Source organism: Mustela putorius, unplaced genomic scaffold (assembly GCF_011764305.1).
Source record: "Mustela putorius furo isolate JIRA1106 unplaced genomic scaffold, ASM1176430v1.1 tig00000592_pilon_pilon_pilon, whole genome shotgun sequence".
Lineage (NCBI taxonomy): Eukaryota > Metazoa > Chordata > Mammalia > Carnivora > Mustelidae > Mustela > Mustela putorius.
Window position 1 is genome coordinate 6,016,858 of NW_025421426.1, and position 25,111 is coordinate 6,041,968.

At 52.8% G+C, this 25,111-nt stretch overlaps 1 protein-coding gene across 5 annotated transcripts in view; it reads left to right on the forward strand.

Moving 5' to 3' along the window:
• Nucleotides 1–5,350: 5,350 nt before the first annotated feature.
• Nucleotides 5,351–25,111, forward strand: part of PTGIS (prostaglandin I2 synthase) — a 41,211-nt gene continuing 21,450 nt past the window's right edge. The window contains exons 1-6 of one of the 5 annotated variants that reach the window (XM_045082101.1): nucleotides 5,351–5,453; nucleotides 5,579–5,679; nucleotides 13,905–14,028; nucleotides 15,914–16,092; nucleotides 18,693–18,836; nucleotides 23,687–23,838. In XM_045082101.1, coding sequence (XP_044938036.1) covers nucleotides 13,999–14,028; nucleotides 15,914–16,092; nucleotides 18,693–18,836; nucleotides 23,687–23,838 — 505 coding nt within the window. In that variant the 5' untranslated portion in view covers nucleotides 5,351–5,453; nucleotides 5,579–5,679; nucleotides 13,905–13,998. Of the gene's footprint in view, nucleotides 5,454–5,573; nucleotides 5,680–6,066; nucleotides 6,286–12,972; nucleotides 13,112–13,904; nucleotides 14,029–15,913; nucleotides 16,093–18,692; nucleotides 18,837–23,686; nucleotides 23,839–25,111 lie in introns of those variants that run through there. The other 4 variants (XM_045082102.1, XM_004746768.3, XM_045082100.1 and 1 more) reach the window with 4 other exon arrangements.

Genomic DNA, 25,111 nt, shown 5'->3' on the forward strand with positions numbered 1-25,111 from the left:
CTGAAAGAATTATACTACGTCATTTTTATTAAGCACTTACTGTATGTGCTAGACACACGATCTTCCTGACTCCTTCCTTCCATCCTGGGAACGAGGCCCTGTCATTACCCTTGAGAAAACCAAGATTCCAAGCATAAAAAGCAGCTTACTCTGTATGTAGCTGATGCCAACGGCATCTATTCAAACTGACACAGAAAAGTTCAGAGATTAAGGCATGCATTAATCAGTTTTTTGCTGGTAACAAAAACCCCAGAATCTCCATGATTTAGAATCATAAATCTTCATCTTCTTACTCACAGGTCTGCTGAGAAATCTCCGCTTCGGCCTTCAGGTTGAATTCCGATTTCTCCATGTGTCATGACTAATGGCAGAAACCAAGAAGTTCAGTGGAAATACACAGTTCCTCTTAAAATCTGTGCTCAGGACTGGCCCACCCGCCATCACTTCTTCACCTCCCACTGGTTAGAGCACATCACATGCCTGAGTCCAGCATCACTGGTGAGGGAGAGATCCTCTGCCCACCGTGGAAGGCCCTGCGGGCATGTGGTAAAGGCTGTGGATGTCTAATTCCAATACAGGGAAAGGGTGAGAACGGGACACCATGGTCTACTCTACCACAGGACTGTTCCAGGGCAGTTAGTTAGCAGTGGGGCTTAGCCATGACTCTCCTCCGGGTCCAAGATGGCTGCCACAGCTCTGAACCAGTCTCCAACTTACCTTTGTGTCAGTCTGGCCTTCACCTCCTCGCTCTCAGGCTTCCTTCTAAAACTCCACTATCCTTCTCTGATTCTACAGAGCGGTTCAGTTCCACATCCCAACTCCAGATCTGTTTTGCATGCCCCAAAGGGCTTAGCCACTGGCCTTTGGCACAGCTAAACTCCAGGGCCAAAATCAGGGGGCAGATGGGCCTTGCTGATCTCTGTGGTGTTTTAAAATAATGTGAGCTATCATTTCTGGCTTCTCTTACATCAGAAGACCTAGCCACACTGGACACATAGTTCTACACGGCCATAGTTAATTCAACTGAGTAGAAGTGGCTTCCTTTTGGAGGGCACAGGGCTCTCCACTTTCCCCTGTCTCCATCCCTCCCTATCACCGCCCTAATAGGACAGTCTCACTTCATTCGTTTACTGGACTTGCTGGCAGACTTGACTTTGCCGCCCTCTCTTTAGTGGCATGGGAACAATAGAAACTTTGCAGTTTGGGTCTCTCCTTCCCCCCCAACCGCCCCCCACCTCTCAAGCTGGCCCAGTGTCTATGAATGGAAGATTCTCTTCTTGCACTGATAAGATTCATGCCTATAGAAGCATATATAGTCAGCTGATTATTATTAATTTTCTGGTTCTTGTTTTAGATGGACTTCCTTACTTTGGCAGCCATGACGTGCACCTGTCAGGTCTCAAGGGTGGGGCCTAACGGACAGATAGACCATGGACTCATCCTAACAGTCGAGCCAAGACCACACTTCTGCTTCTCCCGGTTCAACAGTGAGCAAGGCAGGGAGGAAGGCCCAGTCCGAGGAGACCCAGGGCTCCTCCGGCAGCACAAGGACTCTTTGTCGCATTATGGAATTTTCCCAGTATGGCCCTGCAGTCAACAACCGCCCAATCTTCCTTCCCCCCTCCCTCCCGGCCTCCTCTGGCTCCCTCCTCACTACTCCTCCCGCCAACCCTGGCATTCTCCCCCCAAAAAATCTCCTGGATAGTTCATCCCTTCTTGACTATCTCAGAGGACCTGGACTAACACCACTTCCCATAATAGATTTGGGTAAACTAAGAGAAAGAGAGAGGTCTTCTAGGCAGGTAAAAACAATTTGAATAAAGGTGTGGAGGTAGCAAAGCCCAGGGTGTGCTCACATCACATGGGGAAATTAGCCTGTCCTAAGAGGACATCAAATCCCCATGCTATAGCCTAGCAAAAGAAGTGCTGTGTGACCTTGGGTAATTCACTGAGTCTCTCTGGGCCTTGGTTTCACCATTTGCAAACTGGGAACACGAATAGTACCCACTTTACAGGCTCTTGAGGGGGATTAGACAAGTTAATACAAAAAAAAATTTTTTTTAAGATTTTATTCATCCATTTGAACAGAGAGAGGGAGAGAGCACAAGCAGGGGGAGCAGCAGAGGGAGAGGGAGAAGCAGACTCCCTACTGAGCAGGGTGCCTGATATGGGGCTCAATCCCAGGACCCCCGAGATCATGGCCAGAGCCGAAGATGGACGCTCCATGGACTGAGCCACCCAGGTGCCCCTGAAAAAGTATTTTGAATGGTCTAAATTACCAACTAAAGTTAGGGTCATAATTACAAAAATATTTAAAACTGGCCTTGTCTGATGAGGCTGTATCTTAGCTTTGAAGAAGGCAACACACATAATATTTTCCTTTCCAATCATAATTTGTTTGTGGTCTTTGGGCTATAGACATGAAAGGATCTGGTCCCTGGAAAAAGCAGGGGTGTGGGACGAAAGATGTCCTTTCTCAGCCAAGTCTCCCATTTTCTGGAGTTGGGTCTTGACATTGTCCTCATGAGCCTATGGCAGCCAGATAAGAGAGCGAAGGTTAGGAGGGATGAGAGAGTTACCCAGAGGTCTTGTCTCTGGTGACCAGCGGACATCTGGACACAAGAAGACTCCCACAGGGAACATGTGGATGCTTGTCCCTGGGTGACAGCCCCTGGGAGAGGTGGAGGGAAGAAGGAATTTCCCGAGACTCCACCTGACATGTGGGCTTCACCTCCCAGAAGAAGACTTGGACACCGGGGTGGAACCCTGCTGGGTAACTCTCTGCCATCGCCACTGCTGGCAAAGTGCCCATTATACAGATGAAGTAGCTGAGGCACAGTGAGATGAAGTGATTTGCTTAGGGTCGTGCAGCGAGCGAGCTTGGGATTTCAATTTAGCTCTTAAGCCTCGTATGTCCCAGCCCTTCCACCACGGGCTGGAGGGGTGGCCCTTGAGAAAGTTCTCCCTCATCTTCAGTCTTGAGCCCATACCAGCCCTCAGCAGGGCCCTGCCAGGCCTCCTGGGTCAGGGGAGTTTGGAATCTCTGCTTCTTGCCCTCGCCTGCCTCTTCGGCAAGACACCATAGCTGGAGAGTTGGGCCGCCTGTGAAGAAGATACCCTATTAGCTTAATCAAGTTAGCAAGCCTGGCCTGTAGTAAAAGTGAGGCTAATTAGATGAAGGGACACCCTTGAAAGCTCACATGGGTCAGTACTGTGAGAGGTGCTTTGGATGCATTTACCTCACAAGGTCCTCACACAGCCATGGCCCGAAGGTCATCTTAGCTAGAAATGTTTTTGGCTGCACGTAAGAGAAAAATCTGACCCGTCTTAGCTAGAAATGTTTTTGGCTGCACGTAAGAGAAAAATCTGACTCATGGTCCTCACACAGCCATGCCCCAAAGGCCGTCTTAGCTAGAAATGTTTTTGGCTGCACGTAAGAGAAAAATCTGACTCTTTGGCAACACAGATGAATTCTTAAACAAAATCTTGGAGATAGGTGGTTCGTGGGATAGCTATTCTTTAGCTCGAGTTTGGGGTTCTGCAGAGAAGAGGAGGCAAATCCGGAGGGAAAAAAATCTCCCAGAATCCCCCAGCAGAGATCCAGAAGGCTCCCACGTGGCCTCACCAGGACCAGTTCCTAGCAGAGAGGGATATCCCTGCTTGGGCCAGACCAATAGAAAGAAGGCGGGGCCACCTTCCTAAACATGTGCCCCATTCCTGAACAAAATCGGGTTCCATTAGCAAAGGTAGAGGCCAGGGGCCTCAATACATTCTTCTCTTATTGATGTGGGAACAGCTGGTCTCCTTCCCCCTGGGGTGGGGGAGGGGAAGTCATCCCTAGATTGAGTAGGCAGGAGAGACATACTATTTGGGAGTGATTTGGACCGGGGAGCTGCTGGTTTACATTCAAGCCTGGGAAGTGAGGTGGAAGAGCTGACATTTATTGAGCCCCTACTGTATACCAGTCTCCATGCTGGATGATTTCTGTCTCTCATCGTGTAAACCAGTCCTCACAACAGACCTATGAGGAAGGAATTATTCTGCCCATTTTTCAGATGGTGAAACTGAGACCTAGCCCTGATCACATATATGGAGAGAGGCTGAACTGGATTAAGTGCTGACAGCAGTTCACTTTCACAAATGCTCCCTCGTGTATCCAAGACGTGTCCACCAGATCACGTCATTTCCTCAGCTCCACTGACCAGGCACCCCGGCTCCGGGAGGGGAAGCAGACTGCTCAGAGTCACACCGTTGAGCATTGGCCAAGCTGGGCTGTGAACCCCACTGCCAGAAGGCTGCCCCATCGTGCTCCCCAAATTTGGAGAAAACCCTACAGGCCTGTTCTGTGGCCTTTTTGGGATTGTTGGCTTCGTAAGCGGATAAGCTAGATAAATAAACAAGAGGTTCAGTCAACTCCTTTTTCCTCTTGATGTTCTGAATCCAGAGGACACATGAGGGTCATCCAGCTGCCTTGACAGCCAACATTAAACAGGCAAATAAATGAATCTTTAACATCATAGCAGGAATGTTAAGTACTGTCAAGAAAAAACCCAAAACAGGTTAAGGCAATTGAGAATAATGGCATGACCACTTTGGGAAGGCCTCTCGGAGGAGGAGACAGTTGAATGGGGACAGTGGGACGAAGGATGTGATGGAAAGAGCCAGCTGTGCGAGTCTCTGAGAGATCGTTCGAGACAGAGGGAGTATCCCGTGCAAAGGTCCTTCTTGGAGAAGGACAAAAGATGAGTGTGGTTGGAGCAGAGTTGGGGAGGGAGAGAGTGGAGGGCATGAGGTTAGGGAGGGAAAAGTGGCAGGGGGCAGGTCATGCTAGTCCTTACAGGACCTAAGGACTTGGAGCTGTGCTTTGAGTGAGATGGAGCCATGGGAAGTTCTGAGCAGGATTCAGTTACAGGATCTGACTTGGTTCTAACAGGATTCATCTTCAGAGGGAGGAGGCTGAAACCAGGAGACCAGGGAGGAGGAACAGCTCCTCCAGGGGGCTACTGGAAAGACAGAAAGGAAACCTGCCTGAAGGCACCAGCAGGGGTGCCTGGGGGCTCAGTCCGATAAACCTCTGGCTTTTGCTTTCATCTCAGGCCGTGATCTCATGAGTCAGGACCTTATCCGTGGGGAGGTCAAACCCAGCATCCAGAGATCACTCACGATCATCACGGAGTCAGCTTGCGATTCTCTCTTTTGCTCTCTGTCCACCCCCCTCTCTAATAAATAAATAAATCTTAAAAAAAAAAAAAAGGCACCCAAGCAGTAAGAAACAGACATGGGATTAGAATCAGACCTCCGCCCACTGACTCACCACCGTCACCTGTGCCAAGCACGGTTGTTTGCAACCTCTTTTCACTGACAAGTTCACATTAATTTCTCACAACTTCGACATGTCTGTTCCGACCAGGAGCTGGCCTCAGAGCGGGTGTAAATCATTTGAGGAGTGAGCGGTGAGCGCGGGGGCGGGAGGGAGCGGGGTGTTCCTCCTAGCACCCAGGGGTGGTCTCTTGCAGAGTCACAAGGCCTGGAAACTTGGCACCTTCCATCACTGAGCCCCTCCTGTGCTCCAGTACAGGTCTGGGTGCCTTACCCGGTCTCCTGCAGCAGGGGAGGACTCGGTGACTCAGAGCTAATCCGGGGCAGCTGTTGTGGCCCGGTTCACTGTAGCTATTGAAGGTAACAGCGCCCTGTAATCCCGCCGACCCCACCTAGTCCAAACAGGCTAGAGAACTCCAGGTCGGGGGTGAGGATGGGAGGAGGAGGCTGTAGGTAGACTGTGGGCCTCTGCCACACCGCTCACCGCCTCTACCCGTGTCCCCGCATCACCTCCCACCCTCATACCCCCTTCCCTCTCCCCATCGCCCTGGGTTTCCCCATAGTCCATCTCCTCCTCCTCTTACCTGCATCACCCTTCCTGTCCCACCTCGTCCATACCGCCCCCCCCGCCCCCCAGCTGCCCCCCACCCCCGCTCCACCCCACATTTTCCACCCCCCTTTCCGGGCCCTGGCAGGGGTCCGCGCCGCCGAGCTGGGGGAGGGGCTCCCTGAGGGCGCCCCGCCCCCCCGGGACCCCGGCGCCGTCGGCGGGCCCGCCCCCTGCCCTACAGCTGCCGGCGCGCGGGGAAAGAGGGCGGCTGGGCCGAGAGGCACCTGAGCGCCCCGGAGCCCGCGCGCCGCCGCACCTCGCCCGCCGGCCCGCCGCCCCGCCATGTCCTGGGCCCTGCTCCTCGGGCTCCTGGCCGCGCTGCTGCTGCTGCTGCTGCTGAGCCGCCGGCGCACGCGGTGAGTGGCCCCGCCCGCCCCGCCGCCCGGACAAAGGGGCGCCTTCGTGGGGTCCCGAGCCGCGCCGGCCCGCCGACCCCGCTCCCCCGGCGGAGCCTCCCGCGAGGGGCGAAGGGGCTCGGGGCGGGTCCGCCGCCCCACTCCCGGGGAGGACGCCCGGCGGGGCCGCCGCCGCGAGAGGCTCCCCGCGGAGAGGAGGCGCGGGAAGTAGGGGACGGGGTGGGGGACCCGTCCGAAGGCTCCCGGTGCGCAGCGCTCGGCCGGCACCTGCGCGGGGCTTTCGCGGGAGAGAGCCCGGGGTCTCCGGGTGGGGAGTGGGTGCGTGGACGGGCTCGAGCGGCTCCGGGAGCGAGAAGCCCCCTCCTGCTCCTCAACCTCTGCCTGGGTCCCCCTGTTGGAGCCAGTCTCCAGCCTCTGTCGGGTAGCCTTGCTCCTCGCCCCATTGCACAGATGCGAGAGTTGAGGCTGGGGAAGGCAGAGGCCCTGAAGGATGCCCTCTTACCGGCTCTGGAACCATTTTCCATGGGATACCCCTCCTGGACGAGGGAGCTCGGTACGCTCGGACCCAGAAAGGGGTCCTGAGACCCCACAGCCTGACAGGGTAGACCAGGGACCAAACTTAAGAGCTTTCTCATCCCAGAGATTGTCCGGCTCTGCTATTTAGGATATTCAAATCTCATACATCTCAAATCAGGGACATGGCAGTAGGTGTTACTTTTATAAAATATTTTAAAAATTGATTTGGATCGCCCGTGGAATAGCTGAGTACATTTGACTTGAGTATTTGTGCTGTTATAGATAGGACTGAAGCCCTTCCCTTCCTTTCTGGCAATTCCAGACTTCTTTTGTTGATCAGGGCTCCCTCATAGGGCTGTCTGAGAGCAGGGCTGGCGGGGAAACTTCCAGATTTTTTTTTTAGTACGCTTTTTATTTTAGACTGGTTTTATATTTACAGAAAAGTTGCCAAGGTTGTAGAAAGAGTGCCCCAACTCTCATACAGTTTCCGCCATTGTTAACACTTTACATCGATGATGGTAAGTTCGTCAAAACTAAAAACCAAGACTGGTCCGTTAAGATCAAGCAAACTCCAGACTTACTTTGAATTTCGTCAGTTTTTCCATCATGTCCTCCTGTGCCAGGATCCAGTTCAGAGTACCACACTTCTGTAATTATACCTCTTCCACAGGGCTGTAGGTAATACAGGGCAGTGTGTGTGTGAGCGTGAAATGAGAGTGCCTGAAAATTCCAGAACATTTCTGGGAACTTTTAATTTTTAAACACTGTATGTTAAATTTCCAAACAATAAACTCATGATATTTTCCTTCTAACCTTCAGGTTAGATTTAAAACTATGTATTCATTCATTTGCCTGAAAAAATAAATGAGGGAAAAAGGAAAAAGGCAAAACGTAATTTTTTCTATGAAAAAACGAATTATTCTTCGGAAGTGGTCAGGCTTTTTGGAAACTCTGGAGGTGTTTTCAGTCTGTGCATTTGCTTTTTTTTTTTCCTCCAGATTTTAGTTTTGATATCTGTCCCTATTGCTACATGGAAATCTGACTCATTCTTTTGATTGCCTGTGTAGTATTCCATAGTAGGAATAAATGGAAGGCTTCTTTTTTTCCTTTTTATTCCTGTCCCCATTGATGGACTCTTAGGTTGTCTCCAGCATTTTTGCTGTTTTGGACAAAGTGCTGTGGTCTCCCTGTGAGACCCACTCCTCTGGGCTCTACTCCGGGGTAAATGGGGCAGCCGTAAACCCCATGGATTCTGGGAGGCAGAGTCCCTGGGTGCTCAGCCTATGGAAATTCAGCCTCGAGGAGTAAGAACAACCTGAGTGACTTCTCTCTGCCTTAGTTTCCCAATCTTTAAAATGGGGAGGATAATGGGACTAGGAGAGAGTGGAATTGCTGGGTTAGAAAAAATGCCAGCTAAACGTTGTTTGAGAAAATTCTTGCTCTAATTCAGAGAGCAAATTTATCTTTGAGGGTGTGTTGTTGATTTTTATACCTGGTGGCTTAGGAGGGCTAGCAAGTGGGTACTGGGGAGAAGTGTAGGTGTGGGGGTCACGGACAGCTCCGGCGCAGCTGGGTGGACCCTGGGGAGATCCCACGGGGACTTCACAGTTCAGGTCTCCATCTCCTTTTCTTCTCCCAGCTCAGTAGGAGGCACTCTTGTTCCTTCCATTGTACAGAGGAGGGCACTGAGGCTCAGGGAGGCTAAGCTACTTGTCCAGGGTCTGCCTGGTTTTCAAATCTGGGCTGTAAGAATTTTTAATTACCCGGAAAAACAAATTTCTATGCTCCCCACACAGTTTATTTGTAATCTGAACACAGTTTCTTTGTAATCTGCACACTCTGATGTTAAGATGGTAAGATGTGGCTGTAACCAGAAGGTTCTTAAGGAGGGACAAATAAGTGTTGCAAAAGAGGCGTCTGACCCTAATGCTGTGTAGACAGTGAGCCAGTGTGAGCCAAACAGGGAAAGCTCAACGCGTCCCTTCTGCTCGTTGACCCTCGAGGTGCGGCTCGTCACCCTGCGCTATGGCTGAGGCCTGCAAGGGCTCGCTGACTTCCTCGGGGCCACACAGGAATTCTATCCCACATCTAGCTCGTTCCACAAATTCATGCTTTTCTCAGTAAAAAGGAAAAGAAGAACGACTTCCGTCGATTAGCAGCTGTCTTTACCTCTCGTTTGCTTTTTAAGTTAAAATTTGTAATTATCAAAAATCTCAACTATCCAGAAAAATAATAGCATAAGAACCCCCACGTACGGATCCCCTTTTGATCTGACAGCATTTTTACAAAAAAAATTTACAGATGGTATAGTATCTCCCCAGGGAATATTTCAGAATGCGCATCAAAAACAACCACGGTTCTATTATTCTGCCTGAGAATATAGAAATTCTTAATATCCTCTAGTCTCCGGTCCAGACTTCTGCAGTGACGGCAAGGATATTAAAACCCAGCTCGGTGACTGTGACTGTCTTCTGCTGGGACAGGTTGTGAGCCGGAATCAGGAGGCCTTGGGTCGGTAATTAGGAGTCTGATTTCTGTGCCCTCTGGGGCTCATGATCTGCACACAGGTGTCAGAAACCTTCTTCCTGCTTTCCTTTTGGGCCTTGGTTTCTCCATCTGTACCCTGAGGTGGCTCACGGAGCTGTCACTCGTGCCTTAGCCACTTTGCGGGCAGAGTACATTGCCCTCTCTTGCTCTCTGGGCGCATGTGTCTGCTGCTTCCTCTAGCCGTATTGGAAGAGGTCTCCGGGTGGGAGACCCCTCTTCCCTGGCACCAGAGGGCACCCTAGCATTAGGTGAGGGTCCCCTGGTGGCCCAGGATCTGGGCCTTTGAAGGATACGAAATTTCTAGGTACAATTAGGTCTATCTTATTCCAACATGCACTAATCAGAGGCCGCCAAACGGAGGTCTGTGGCCAGATTCAGCACCAACGAGGGGCTGCTGTGTGCCACACAGAGAGCAAGAGGAGAAAATTGGGGGGTTTCCACACACAAAATTCCCCATTTCCAGCTTCTCATGAAAAATGGGACAGTAGAGCAGCACCTGAGGGGGGCTCAGAGAAGAGCCCCCTCCCAGCCTCGCCACAGTCTCCACCACTCCTTGTTGCCTCTCTTGCCCATCTGTTCTATCACTCTCCTTGCTCTGACTGTTCCTTACTTTGTTGAGAATTCTCTGAACCTTCTGTATCGGTTACAAAAACGGGAAGACAAAAACTAGAGCAAAATGGCCACATGCTTTCTCTACACAATGGGAGGCAAGGGGCAGGAGGTGGGAAGCCAACGGGTGTTAATGGCAGACAGCTTGTGCATGAGTCCTGGGAAAGGATGGGTCCAGCACTTTAAGTGGAAGCTCAGGTGGCAGAAACCAGTCCCCCGCTGCCCCCTGCCCCAAGGAAATCATCCCAGAGCCCAAGCCTCTGCATGGAGGCACGCTACTGGATAGAGAGGAAGTCTACCCACATGGCACAGCGGAGTGACGCAGCCTCTGCTCTGGGCAATCCGGAGTCCCTTGACACCCTCAGCAACTCTGGGGGGCAGGTGCTGCTCTTTGAGCACCAACTGTATACATGAATCACGCATCTGACACATAGGTATTAGACACCTGCTCTGTGCCAGGCGCTGGTGTAAGTGTCGGGGTCGACGACAGGTGTCTACCTTGGTGGAACGTCGGTCCCATGCAGGTGTAATACTTCAGGGCACAAAGCGGGGGTGATACGCATCCTTAACTCCCTCCCCTTATTTGCAGAGCGTTGAGAGGGAGAGAGATGGGACAGGTGGCGATGGAGTCTGTGAGTGAGGAGTGGGCAGTTTGGGAGGAACCCATGTTATGGGAATGAAAGCTGGGGCGAGAGGGGGGTGGTGGTGGTTAGAGAAGGTGTCCCGGAATCTGAAACAGGAAGGGCGGGCGGTGTGGGCAGGAGCTGGGGATGAGAAGGTCCAGCACTCCCCAGGGCCCGGCAGTGCCTCAAAATAGTGAGAGTGTTAGTGGGTGAGGCTAGAGACCGCAGACCCCAAAATAGAGCCTCCTTCATCCCTGCTAGCTGACGGCTGAGTCACCCTGGAATGTGGCCTGGGCCGGAGCTGGTTTCAGGGCCCAGCCTCCGAGAGCCAGTGACCACATCAGGAGTCAGACGCCTGGGCTCCCAGCTTCCTGCCTTTGTCTGAGCCTCCTTGGGACTTTTCTGGGGGGACAATGGAAGTTGCCAGAAATAACACCTGGCTTGTGGGGGAGTTCGGGCAGCAGCCTGGACAAAGAGCAAGGAAAGGAAGCTCTAGCCCTGCCCCTACCCCCAAAGGTGTCTTGGGGGAAGAAAAGCCCCCCCACCCTGTCCTGGACGTAGGGGAACCAGATGCTAGACTCTCCTCCACTTCCATTGTTGCTCCCCTGGCTGATCACAGTAGTCTCTGTGTTGAGACTTTTTTTTTTTTTTTAAGGTTTTATTTATTTGACAGAGAGATAGAGAGTACAAGTAGGCAGAGCAGCAGGCAGAGGAATAGGGAGAAGCAGGAACCCGATGTGGGACTCGATCCCAGGACCCTGGGATCATGACCTGAGCTGAAGGCAACCGCTTAACCAACTGAGCCACCCAGGCGCTCCTGTGTTGAGCCTTTTTACAAGCATAACTTCATCACTTCCCAGCTCCCACTTCCAAACCTCTGGGGGCTCCCTATGGCACCCTGCGTGGAAGCCTGACCCTGGCCATGGGTCATGTCCTGCCTCTCACCCCCACACTCTCCATTGCAGCTACACCAGCTCCTGCTGCCTTGAAAACCTCACAGGCATGCTCCCACCCCAGGGCCTTTGCACTTGCTATTCCCACTGCCTGAAAGCCTCTTCTCCCCACTCTTCCACTGCACTCCCTTCTCATCCTGCTGGTCTTTGCTCACGTGGCACCTCCGTGGGGAGGCCTTCCCGGACTCCTTCTCTAAACCAGTCCCCCTCACTGTGTTCTATCACCCTACTTTCTTAAGGACCTATAATTTGCATACTCTACCATTCAGCCTTTTCAAGTATACAGCTCAGTGGGTTTTAGAACAGCCACAAGGTTGTGCCATGATCACCACCGCCTAACTCCAGGATATTTTTTGTCATCCCTGAAAGAAATTCTATCCCCATTAGCACTCACTCCGCATTCTCCCCTCCCCTCCACCCCCAGCAACCACTAATCTCCTTTCCATCTCTATGGAGGTGACTTTTCTGGACATTCCATGGAAATAGATCATACGGTACGTGACCTTTGGTGTCTGGTTCCTTTCACTTAGCGCGGTGGCTTGGAGGTTCTTGCACACTGTGGTGTGAATCAGTACTTTTGTTCCTCTTTGTGGCTGAGGACCCGTCCATGGCCCGGGCACCTGTATTTGGTCTCTCCGTTCATCAGCTGATGGGACTCCCGCGCTGGCTCCCTCTTTTGGCGGCTGTGCAGGATGCGCCCGTGAATGCTAGCGTCAGAGGTTGTTCCTGAGCTTCCGTTTTCAGCTCCTTGGGGTGTACTCGTACAGTAACTCTGTTTAACCTTTCGAGGACCTGCCAGGCGAGTTTCCGAAACAGCCGCCCCATTTTACGTCCCACCGGAAATAGGGGAGGGTCCCCATTTCTCCCTGTCCTCGCCCGTGGTTACTTTCCTCGTTTTTCCTTGGATTGCAGCCACCTGGGCGTGAAGGGGACCCACTCTGTGGTTTTGCATTTCCCCCGTTCCTCAGGACGTTGAGCATCTTTTCGTGTGCTGGCTGGCCGATCGTACCTCTTCTGTGGGGGACTGGACTGTCCATTCAGATCCTCTGTGCATTTTAAAATTGGGTTGTCTTTTTTTTTTTTTCAGAGAGCGTGAGAGGGAGCTGGGGGAGAGGGAGAGGGAGAGAAAAAATCCCAAGCAGACTCCATGCCCAGTGTGGAGCCTGACGCAGGGCTCAATCTCATGACCCTGAGATCACGACCTGAGCCTAAATCAAGAGTGGGACACCTGACGGAGCCACCCATGGTGGCTCTTTGTCTTTTTACTGTTGAATTCTATCTCCTTTATCTTATCACACTTCCCACTCCCTGAAATGAGTTTGCTTTTTTTTTTTCTTTTTGTCTGCCTCCCCTTATGAAAGTATGGAAGCGCCGTGAAGTCAGGCTCCTCGCCTCTCCGTCCGTGGCTGTATCTCCAGCACGCAGAGCAGCACCTGCTCCCTAGTTAGTATTTGCTGAGCGAGTTAATGACTCCGCAGTGACCGGAGATGGGATGACTCAGTCATTCAGCAGACCGGGAGCTCTCTGCGTCCCTGTGGCCCTGATAATTCTAAGATGAGAACGCTCCTTCCAGTCTGGGTCAGTCATGGTGGTGTCGTAGCTCTCCCTAGCTAACAGCCCCTCCCCCAGAGGATGGTGGGCCAGCCGGGGGTCAGTGATCGGGCCAGTCCTTCCACTACCTTCTGCCACTCCCACCATGCTCTCCAGTCTCCACCTTTCCCTGTGGGCATGACAGGGAGTATGAGGTGAACAAAGCCCTGTCCAGGCTGGCTCAGGCAGAGAGCTCTGGGTCTTTGTACTACTGAGTTCTAGAAAGCTCTCGCACCCACAGGGAAGTGATTGGACTCCCTAACATGTACCAAGGTCTGCTGGTCACCCAGCTTTTGCTCTTGGTCCCCCCCTTCTACTCAGCAGCCAAAGGGATTCTGGGGAAAAAAAAAAAAAAGCCCAAGTCAAATCATGTCCCTTTGCTACTCGAGACTCCCAGGGCTCCCACCTCACTCAGAGGAGAGGCTAAAGTCCTGACAGGTACATCCAGACCCCTGCATGGTCTGGCATCCGTTACCAATCTGGCCTCAGCTTCTGCTGTTTCCCCTTGCTCCCTCCAATCCAGCCACATTGGCCTACTTATTGTTCTAGGAACACACCAGGCATGATGGAGCCTCGGGGCCTTTGCACTTGCTTCTTCTGTCTGGAAGGCTCTTCTTCCAGATATCTATGTGGCTCCTTCCCTCACCGCCTTCAGGTCTTTCTCAAATATTTCAGGGAAGCCTGCTCTGCCCAGTCTACTTAAAAATCACACCCCATGCCCCACTCTTTTTGTCTTCTTCCCTGCTTAATCAAATGGTGATAAGTACTGTGGCTTCTGCAGGCGACCTGGCGAGCCTCCCCTGGACCTGGGCAGTATCCCTTGGTTGGGCCATGCGTTGGAGTTTGGAAAAGATGCTGCCAGCTTCCTCGCTAGGATGAAGAAGAAGCATGGTGATATCTTTACTGTAAGTGCCGCCGGTGCCTCTAGGGGCAGGAAGGGAAGGAGATGAGCAGCTGGGCTGGCCATACCTGGTGTTGGCAGATTCCTTCTACATCCTTCCATACACTAACCCACCGATCCACTGGTCCTACCAACTTTCTCTCCATTTTTCCATCCGACTGTACAGCCGGCACTTACCCAACATCCGTTCCTTCATTGTCCCTTGAGCATCTTCCCGTCATGAAGTCATTCGATGTCCAGTTCTTGTATGTCCATCCAGCCAACCCCTGTCCACCCACCCAGCTTCCATCTATCCAACAACCATCCATCCAGCCAACATTTGTCCATCCTCCTGTCTACTCAGGATATAAGCGGATCTTTCCATCCGACTATCCACTGAACCCTCATTCCTGTTCTCCGTTTCCATCAAACCTCTGTCCACTCACCCATCTTTCCATATATCTATCGAACATCTGTCTATCCATCCATTTATCCATCACCCAACCTTTCATCTGTCTACCCAAATGGATCTAGCATCCCTCCATTCATGTACCTAACGTCTATCCAGTTTTTATCTATACATTCAGTATCTTTTTTTGGGTGAGCCTAATGCAGGGTTTGAACTTACAACTGTGAGATCAAGACCTGAGCTAAGATCAAGAATCAGGCAGTTAATTGACTGAACCTCCATATGTTCAGTTTCTACCAACTTCCATTTATCTACCCATCTTCCCGCCCATCTGCCACTATTAACCTAACATCTGGTTACCTATCCATCCAGTATCCAATGTCTGTGCACTCTGTATGCATCTGTTTATATCTCCATCCGTCCGTCCTCCATCCATCCCCTCAACATCCAAACAACCACCACATCCATCTACCTTCTATGCATCCTTTCAAGTTCCACCCATCCAGCATTCATCCTTCAATCCTTTTACCCAGTATCCACCAAGGACCCTGCCATCGTGTACGCAACATTCATTCAGACTTTTAGTTTCCAGCTAACCTTTAGCTACTCCTGCATTCATCTTTCCATCCAACATACATTCACTGACGACATCCTTCTGTTGACCTACCCATCTACCAATCTGTTCAACAGCTGTCCAACAGCATATTTTCTTGGATATTGGCCTATATTTCAAAGATTTATTTATTTATTTTAGCGGGTGGGGGTGGGACAGAGAGAGAGAGGGGGAATCAGCACAAAGCCCAATGCGGGGCTTGATCTCATGACCTGATGGTCTGTATTTTATAAGAGTTTGATTAACGTGACTCCCAGATCACACTTTGGAAACAGGGGCCAAGGCAGTGGGTGGTTAGGATTGTGTGACCCGCACCCCTCACTCCCCCCGCGACCCGCCCCAGCAGATGTTTGAGGGAAGAACGCCATTTCCTTTGTTAATTACAGGCTTACAGCTCTCCATGGCTCCTTCCCTTATTGGGCAGCATAGCCTCCCGCAGAAGCAGGTACTGCTGGCACGTCCGCTAGCCTGAACCCAACAGCATCCCTTCATCCATCCGTCCGTCTGCCCACCCAAGATGCACACAGCATCCATCTGCTGCCTTCTGGGGGGCAGACTCGCTCCCGGAGGCTGGGGATCTGGCAGTAACCAAGATAATGGTGGGAGGTGCTTAAGAGCGAGGCGGTTAAGAGCACAACCTGTGACGCAGAAAAGCCAGTGGCTGTCCTCACTCTACCACGTCTCAGCTGCGTGATCTCGGGCTCATCCTGTGCCTTCTCTAAGCCTCAGTTTCAGGCCATCAGTGGTCCCGACCTCATAGGGTCGCCATGCGGGGTGGCGGAGAGGACACTGTGTGTTAAGTGTCTAGCACAAGGTGGGCCCCAGGCCCTGAGAGCTGCTGTCCTTCATAGGGGCTCTCCTCACTCTGTCCCTGCTGACCTCCCACAGGTGCTGGTCGGGGGCAGGTATGTCACTGTCCTCCTGGACCCCCACTCCTATGACACAGTGGTGTGGGAGTCTCGCAGCAAGCTGGACTTCCACGCCTATGCTGTCTTCCTCATGGAGAGGATTTTCGATGTGCAGCTCCCACATTACAGCCCCAGTGATGAAAAGGCCAAGATGAAACCGTGAGTGGCTGGAGACGGGGCCTGCGGGAGGCCGGGGAGGGCCTGACGGGCTTCTGCCTGGGTAGCCCAGGTGCCGTGCGGCCTGAGTTCGTCTCTGCAACAGGCATCCAGTAACAGCATTCTGTCCTGAGAAGACAAACAAACAAAACAAATAATAGCCCAAGAGAATTGGGCAGAAGAAAGGCTGCTTTCATCTTTATTCGTTTTAGGAGGCAGGTCTGATTTCAGTAGGAGGAGCCCGGGGTTTGGGTCGGCCAGACCTGGATTCAGATCTCAGCTCCATCACTTCCTAACTGTGTGACTTTGAGCAAGTCCCTTGCCCTCTCTGAGCCTCTGTTTCCTCATTGTAAAAGGAAGGGAAGTGGGTGGGGTGATTATTGTTTTTGAGTCCATGTTCTGTGATCTCAGTAGCTTTCCCAGTGATGCTGGAGGGTAAGTCCCTTCTAGCCTCCACTTTTTGGACGAGGACACTGGGACCCAGAGAGGAGCAGTGACTTGCCCTAGGTCACACAGCAAGAAAGTGGTGCCAGTCCTGAAACACAGGAATCATTCTGTCAACAAGAGGATATGTGAGCACATTTATTCTGCATTCATTACGTCTGCAAATATCTGAGGACCTACTCTACGCCAGTCACCATCTAGGTGCGGGGTGGGGTTGCACCATGATGCCGACTTGCCTGCCATATGCTGGTATTCGCTAGGAACGCTTTACTCTCTGTGCCGTTGCCTCAAGAGATAGGTACTTTCATCCCTGTCTTACAGTTGAGGAAACAGACTCAGGGAAGTAAAGTGACTTCCCCACAGTCCTCCGTTAGCAGATGGCACCCCTGAGATTTGAACTCAGGTTTGCAGACTCCCCAGCCTAGTCCCCTCCAGCTGACATACTGAGGAAAGAAGTCTCTGGGTCTGCTAGAGTTCACGCAGTCTGATGGTGATTCGAAGTGGTCTGTCTCCAGGAAGGATAGCGTGCTGGGGTTAGGAAAAGCGTCTAGAATGGGTTTTGCAGGACTGCTAAAGCTGAGGAAAGCCAGAGTGTGACGTGAACCTCAGTGAGAGGCGATTCCCAGTCTGACCTTGGCTTTGTGGGGTGGCTGCTAAGAGTATTTTTGAGCCCAAGTATCCTCAGTCCTGGCATTCTAGGGGGACCATTAGGTCCCATTGGCAATAAGAATCCCCAGTTCACTGCATTCTGCCCCCCTACCCAGGGAGGCCTCCACTTTCCTCCAGTGTCTGCGCTGAGAGTTCCTGTGAATTTCCTCCACTGTCTGCCCTGAGTGTTCCTAGGAATTCCCCATCAGCCAGCATGTGGTCTTCTGGGCATAGCTCCCACGTCTGTTAAGAGCTACTGTCTCCGTCGAAGACTGTTGCTTAGTGTGGGGTCTGGGTCACCGGTGGGTCAAGGTTAATCACTAGGCTAGCTCCCATTTATCCAGCACTTACCGTGTGCAAGGCACGGCAGTAAGCCCTTTCACACGCTCTCTCACCTGTGTCACGTCTCTCGTGTCTCCAGCAACGTTTCACCTTGAACATCCCAAAGCTTATATTTCCTGGGAGTTTGTGGAACCCTTCTGGAGGCTTTCCCCTCTTGAGTTAATCTAGAACCCAGTGGCTTTCTCCATCTACAGGGGTCCACCCTGATTCCGAACAGCAGGTGGGGACAGAGAGCTGGGTCAGCGCACTGGGCCTGTTCTCGGTGCTGCCGCGAGGCGTCTCTGTGAAATGTTCTTTCTGCCATGTTAAGTGGACACTGTGGGCTTGGCGGCGGGTGGGGGGGCGGTGTGGAGGATGCGGGGTGGGGGGGTGACCTTTTCTGGTCTAGATGCCTGCACATGCTCCAAAGGGGCCTTCACCTCAGACACAAGACCTTCCCTTGGGTTGGCTTCTAATCACAGCCTCAGCCTTGGCTCCGTGTTGGCTCCGTGTACTGTGGAGGCTCAGTATGGAGGGGCTTCAGCTTTAGCTGCACACCCTGCAAGGCTCCTAGACACATGTGGTGAGACCAGGTCACCAGTTCAGGCGACCTGATTCCTCGTACTGCCTTCACTCAGGATCACATCTTCGCAGTCCTTGGTCGGGGGGTTGCTTTACCCAAACAGGTGTCCCTAACTTCAGATCTCAAGGAGAAAGAGTTCCCTGGCTAGTTCTCTCTCCTCCAGAAGTGTGTGCGTTCCTTATCTGAGCTTGTGTGTCCCGAGGAGGGACAGACTGTCGCGGTCGGGAGTTCAGACCCTGGGGTCGGGCAGACCAGGGTTTCAATCCCAGCTTCATCGCTTACTGGCTGTGTGACCTCGGGAAAGTTGCGTTCTTCTCTGTCCCTGAGTTTCTCTGTCTGGGTGCCATGGTAGTACCTGGGATCCCTAGAGTTGTCAAAAGATGAAATGAGATCATGGCACTTGGCACAATAAAAAGCAACTGCCACTGTCATTGTTATCGACAATGATAATAATAATAATAATAATATCATATTTATGCCAATTTTCTGCAGGCCCCCATTGCCAATGAGGAACCAAAGCCCTGGGACCCTAAGGTTTCGGGATGGGGGATGCCTGTGTGCACATTCCCCTTCGGAGGCTGTACCCTCACTCTGTTCCCTGCCCTAGGACCCTCCTCCACAGAGACCTCCAGGCACTCACGGATGCCATGTATAGCAACCTCCGCACCGTCCTGCTGGGTGACACCTCAGAAGCGGCCGGTGGCTGGCTCGAGATGGGTCTCCTCGATTTCTCCTACAGCTGCCTGCTCAGGTGAGCCAGGGTGGCTCCGCATCTCGGGAATGGAGCCCAGCTACCCGGGCCTGGGTCAGCCACTGATAGTGGCCATAGGAGCCATGAAGACTTTATGGGTGGGGAAGCAGTTTGGGACATGCAACGCAAAGACAATAGATGACCTGTTGTATCTGCGACCCCAGGAGTTTACTTGGCTCAGGCTATGAGTTGAAAAGGAGGCTCACCCGGGTCAGGGAGAGGGGCCTTGCCAGTGGTCTGGAGAGGGAAGAGCAGAACAAGGTTTTAGAGACCGTCTTGTCCCGTGGCTTCCAAACCTTGGACTTCACATCCAGGAGAACAGTATTTGGGAGACCAACCCAGGACTTTAATTTTGTTTTTACCAGATCTTGTAAACTCAGATCACACAGCACACTATCCAACGTCCCTTCCTTCGGCAGTGGCAGACACGATTCCAAACTCCGGGCATACAGCAGGGGGGAAACAACACCCCGAAACTCATTCAGCTTACACGAGCTGGAGAGACAGATCACAAACCAGTAAATAAAGACAGATACGTCCAAGAGGGGAATAATTGAGAGAATAATGCAGAGAGCAGCAGAAGGGGCGCAAGTGCCTAGGGGACTCTTGACCAGACTGGAAAGGAGGCTTTTCCGAGCATCTGGCCTCAGAGTTGGGGGCTGGCTACAAGTGCTACCCCCTCACCCCCCACCCACCCCTGCTGAGATTGTAGGCAAAGGAGTCAGCAGGTGCAGAGGGGTGGAGTGGGGAGGGTGCTTGGCCAGAGGGCCAGAAGAGGTCAGAGCACTTGCCTTTGGGAAACAGGGTCTCACTGAGCCTCTCAAGGCGGGGAAGGGCTTTGGAATTTATTCTAAGTAAGATGAGTGACACTGGGGGTTGGGGCAGGGGTGTGACATGATTGGGCTTGGGTTTTAAAGCTCTCTTTGGCTGCGGACGGAGACCAAGCTTGGTTGGGTGGGGTGGGGGTGGGGGTTGTGGCTGAAGAGGCAGGAGGTTCGTGTTAGGAGGCTGTTGATGTTGGCTGGGTGAGAGAACAGGAGTCTGGACCTGGAGGTGACCAGGAAATGGCGACAAGTGGTAGCTCTGGGGGACAGACGGACTTGGTAGGACCTGCTGAGGATTTGAGGGGGTCGGGGAGCATGGGCACAGGCAACAGGAAAGAGCTGGAAGGATAGTCCGTGGATTTCTGGTAGTCCCAGTAACTGACCAGCATTTCAAAAACCAAAGACCATTTCAACTACTGCAAAAGAAATTAGAGACATGATTTCAGAATAAGGGCCAGGCCTTCGCTGACACATCTGGGCACACAGGTACGTTTATGACACCTACGTATGTGCTCACATGTAGGCTCAATGTGTGTTAACACTTTTCACCCTCACAACAGCTCCACGAGGCTGGAACTTTACAAACCCCATTCAACAGATGAAAAAACTGAGGCCCAGAGAGCCTAAGACATTTGCCCAGAGTCCCATCATTTGGGGTCATGGCTATAGAGCCTGCACTTTTAAAAATAAAGATTTGATTTTATTGATCGATTTAAGAAAGAGAGAGAGCAAGCGGGGGGGAGGTTGAAGGGTGAGAAAGAATCTCCAGCAGACTCCACTCTCTGCACGGAGCCTGATGCGGGGCTCGATCTCATGACCCTGAGATCATGATGAGCTGAAATCAAGAGCCAGTCGCCCAGCCGACAGAGCCACCCAGGCAGCCCGGCAGGGTCCCCACTCTCACGTACACCCTTGCTGTATAAGTGGTCCGCGCCTGTCTTCTGTCATCCTGGAGTGGTGCGAGCACCGTCAAGGGCTGTAATTCGTGCGGGTGATGCTGGTGCTGTCCACCTTGTCATTGTGAGATTGCGGGGAGGGGGGCTGAGGCCCAGAGAGGAGCAGCTAAAACCACACAGCAGGTTCACAGCAGGGCATCTCCCACAGCTCCTGGCTCCTGTCACCCTATGTCACCCTATGTCCTTGGTTGAGAAAAGGCGGGGAGGCTGTGCCCTTGGGGGACGTGGGCGCAGTGTGGGGGCAGCCGAGTCTGTTTACGCCCATGGTGACACCCGGTGCATGTGGGAGTGGGGAGTGGAGGGAATCACATGTAAACGGATCCCTGTCTTCGGGATCTGAGGCCTGGCCTGGAGCTTCTGTTTCTTGGCCTGGTGGACTTGGCCTTCTTGGTGCCATCTGCAGTCACTGAGATAGGAAGGGAACGACTGAGTTGGATGACAGGAGGTGCAGGCTCATGTGGCCCCAAACCAAGAGATGCCACCACTTAGGCCTTCCAACCCATCCTATGGCTCTCCTGCCTCTGTCAGAGTCCTGTCCAAAGTTCTCACCCTGGCTCCCATGTTCCTACGTGATCAGCCGCAGCCCAGCACACGTCCTGCCCCAAGGGCTTTGCACTTTCTGTTCCCTTTCCCAAGAATGCTGTTCCCTACATGTCCGCATGGCTCTCACCTCACTTCATTCACGTGGCAAGTGATATCTCCTCTCAGAGGCCACTCCTGACACCCGGTTCATAGGATGGCCCCCACTCCTCCCCCAGCTCCCTGCCGGCTTTATTTTTCTTCCTGACTTCTAGCACCACCTACAGGTCGTGTGTGTTTACGCACCACGATTTATTCTGTCTGCCGCCTTGTCCTGGTCCCTTTGCTGTGCAAGGTGCCACAGGAGGGACCCTCCCATCCACAGTGGGAAACCTCACGGCCTACTTAGGCTTTACTGGGGTTATTTTTTTTTTAAGATTTTATTTATTTATTTGACAGAGAGAGATCACAAGTAGGCAGAGAGGCAGACAAAGAGAGAGGAGGAAGCAGGCTCCCGGCTGAGCAGAGAGCCTGATGCGGGGCTCGATCCCAGGACTCTGGGATCATGACCTGAGCCGAAGGCAGAGGCTTTAACCCACTGAGCCACCCAGGCAGCCCTGGGGTTATTTTTGATAGAAATATATGTATATATATTCACACACAGGAAAATGGTTCTCTGCTTTAAGGGAAACACTGGTGCAAGCGGAACCAGAAACCACAGGGCTGGCTGCCCCAGCTCCAGGATAAGGGCAGCAGCTGTGACTCCATGGCTGCCCAGGGTTACCAGGAAGGACTGCAGGTTTTTTGCAGGGGGGGTTCCTTTTCCAACATGAGATAAGAGAGGGCATCCAGATTTTGTGAGGTTTTCCCAATCGTTTGGTTTGTTTGTAGGAAAACTCTTTTCACCAAACCAAACATGTCGGTGGGCTGAATCCAGTTTGCGAGTTGCACCGTTACAACTCTGCTGGAAGGAAACTGGGGGCACTGGTCTGGAGAACAGGGTCCTGGGGCCTCATGTGACTGGAGGGGCAGTGGAACGAGTAGGATGCAGAGGTACAAGCCTGGGAGGATCCGCTCTTCCGAAGGAAGCGCTGCCGTCTTAGAGTAGTGGGATGGGTCAGTTGTGAGCTTTCCATCTCTGCGGGGCATGGAAGCCAGGCCAGATGAGGGAGACGGAGGCAGGGGAAAGGTGGCACAGGAGTAGCCTGGGTGACCGAGCTCAGAATCAGGATGACCCTGCAGTTTCTCCCAAGATCGTGTTCTTAGGATCAAATTCTGACCCATCCACCCTCCCTCTCTCCCAACCATCCGTCCAGCCAGCCACCCCACCCCCCCATCTATTCACACAGCCTCCGGCCCATCCGTCTGTCCCTCCTTTGAATATTGATAGAAGATCTGTTCAGAGCCCTCACTGCACAGATGAGGGACAGAGGAGTTCTAGACCGGCCTGGCCTCTCTGGCACCCCCCCCCCATTCCTGCTTCCACCCTTGGGAAGTCCCTCTCCTGGGAGATCAGGGATGAGCAGCAGCTAATGGGACAGGTCAGGGCATCTCTGCAGAGGGCCAGTCTCTCCCACCGCATGGAAAAAGTGAAAACCTGTGGCTTTTCTCCCAGGACGGAAGCCAGTGGGGCTGGGCTTTTGGAACATTTACAAGTGGCTGGTGGCGAAAGCATTTTCTTTAAGAGCATTCCTGTGGTCAGCCTGAGTGCTCATACTCTCTCCTGGGACTCATCCTTTGTCCGCATCTCGCCAGGCCCTGTACTTCCTGTTCAGACTGCCACCACCCTTCAGGTCCAGCCCAGCCTTCTCCCCGTGGCCACCCAGCCCCCTGCCCTGCCCTGCATCACCGGCCCTGCCACCTCCCTGGTGTTCCCGTGCTTGTCCCCCCACATTCCAGTGCCTGCGCCAGGGACACCTAGCAGCTCTCTGACCAGCCCATGCTTGCCCCCTCAGTTCTGAGCCTTGGCCCAGGTTGTGCATTTGGCCCGCACCCCTTCGTCTACCCTTCTCCCTACTCAGCTCAGACCCTGCCTCCTCTAGGAAGCCTGCCCTGACTTCATCTGTAGGGTCAATAACCTCTTTTCCTGATCGGGGCCTCCATCTTGCCCTGCTGCCCCCTCAGTCCCTCTGTTCCAGCCTCACCGGCCTCCTCGCTGCTCTTCAACCCTGCATCTGCTTCCTGGCTCGGGATGTTGCCCTGATACCCCCCCACCCCGCTCTTCATACTCTGAGACCCCCTTCACTCTTCACTGCCCCCCCCCTTCCAGGCAGCTTCGTTTGTCCTCATCTCTGAGCACCGGCAGGTAGGACTTGTTCACATACTCTGTTGCCGGCTGTCTGTGTTCCGCATGGGGGGCCACCCCTGAGGGCTGGAGTGCTCTGTCTGTTTGCTCCATTGCTGACTCCCTGGTGCAGAAGAGTCCGGCGTGAAGCAGGAAAAGCAGGTGCTCGTTAGCTCCGTGCATGACAAAACGCTTGCAAGCCGCTGCGGGAAGGTTTCGCCAGTGTGCCCAAGGAGGACCCCCTCACCCACTGTGTGCCGCCCGCAGAGCTGGCTACCTGACCCTGTACGGAGTCGAAGCTCTGCCGCGTACCCATGAGAGCCAGGCCCAGGACCGCGCCCACTCAGCCGATGTCTTCCACACCTTCCGCCAGCTCGATCTCCTGCTCCCCAAACTGGCACGTGGCTCCCTTTCAGTGGGTAAGCACCGCGGGCGCCGTGGTGGGTGGTGGGGCAGGAGAGGGACTCAGGGAGCCCACGCTCCAGGTGAAGGATCACAGACAGCCTAAGAGGAAGGACATTCTCTCGCCCAGGGAAGCAGTGAGATCCCTGTCACTGGGCGTATGCAAGAGCACAGTGGTGGGGAGCAGGGTACAGGCCAGAGCTGGGGTTCCTGGCAGATACAGCACACCTGAGGAAGGGCCTAGACACCTATTTGTGTGTTATTTTTATTCTATTTGTAAAGGTTTCTGTTACTTTTTTTTTACTGATCTTTTTCTTTTTTTTTTCTTAAAGATTTTATTTATTTATTTGACAGACAGACAGAGATCACAAATAGGCAGAGAGGCAGGCAGAGAGAGGGAGAAGCAGGCTCCCTGCTGAGCAGAGAGGCTGACGAGGGACTCGATCCCAGGACCCTGAGATCATGACCTGAGCCGAAAGCAGAGGCTTAACCCACTGAGCCACCCAGGTGCCCCTGAGATACAGTTTTCATAGACGAGAGCACACAGGTCCTAAATGCACAGCTGAGAGGTAAATCTAAATGCTTCATGGCCTTTCCCAGTCAATATCCACCCCACAGAGGAAGCCACTGGATGGGTTCCTTTCACCTCGGATTAGTTTTACCTTTCTTGAGCTTCCCATAAATAGAATCAGGCCATGTGTGCCCGTCTGTGTCTGGCTTCTGACTCTCAGCTTCTTGTCTATCAACTTCGGCCAGATTGCCTTATGGGTCTGTAGTCCGTTTTCATGGTAGCATAGCGTTTTGTTAGGGTGATGTACCACGATTTGTCCATTTCCTGGTTGATGGATGTGGGGTCATTCCCAGTTTGAGGCTGTTGTGACTTAGGCTGTTCTTGTCGGTGTCTCTCGTGGCCTTCATTTCTCTTAGTTATCAACCCTCTGCTCTTACAACATTGATCTTGCACACTGAAGGAATTGTTCAACCATTTAGCATGTTCATGAAATGCTACATCTCAAGTATTTCCACTTGGGTTTGTGAAATTCCACCCCATTTATTTTTGTGGCTCCCGAGGGGACTCAGTATTGGTAAAGAGGTTCTGGTGGGATTCAGTACCTGGGGCCATGGGAATCACTGGGCTGCACTGTCTTCTGGCCACTGGGTCTCAAACTACCTAGTGAGAAGAATCCCCTGGCGCCCTTGTTAATGGTACAAGTCCCCAAGCCCTATCCCACCTTAGCTGGATCCAACTCTCCAGGGAGGCCAGGAAGCTGCATGTGGCACAGGAGGTTA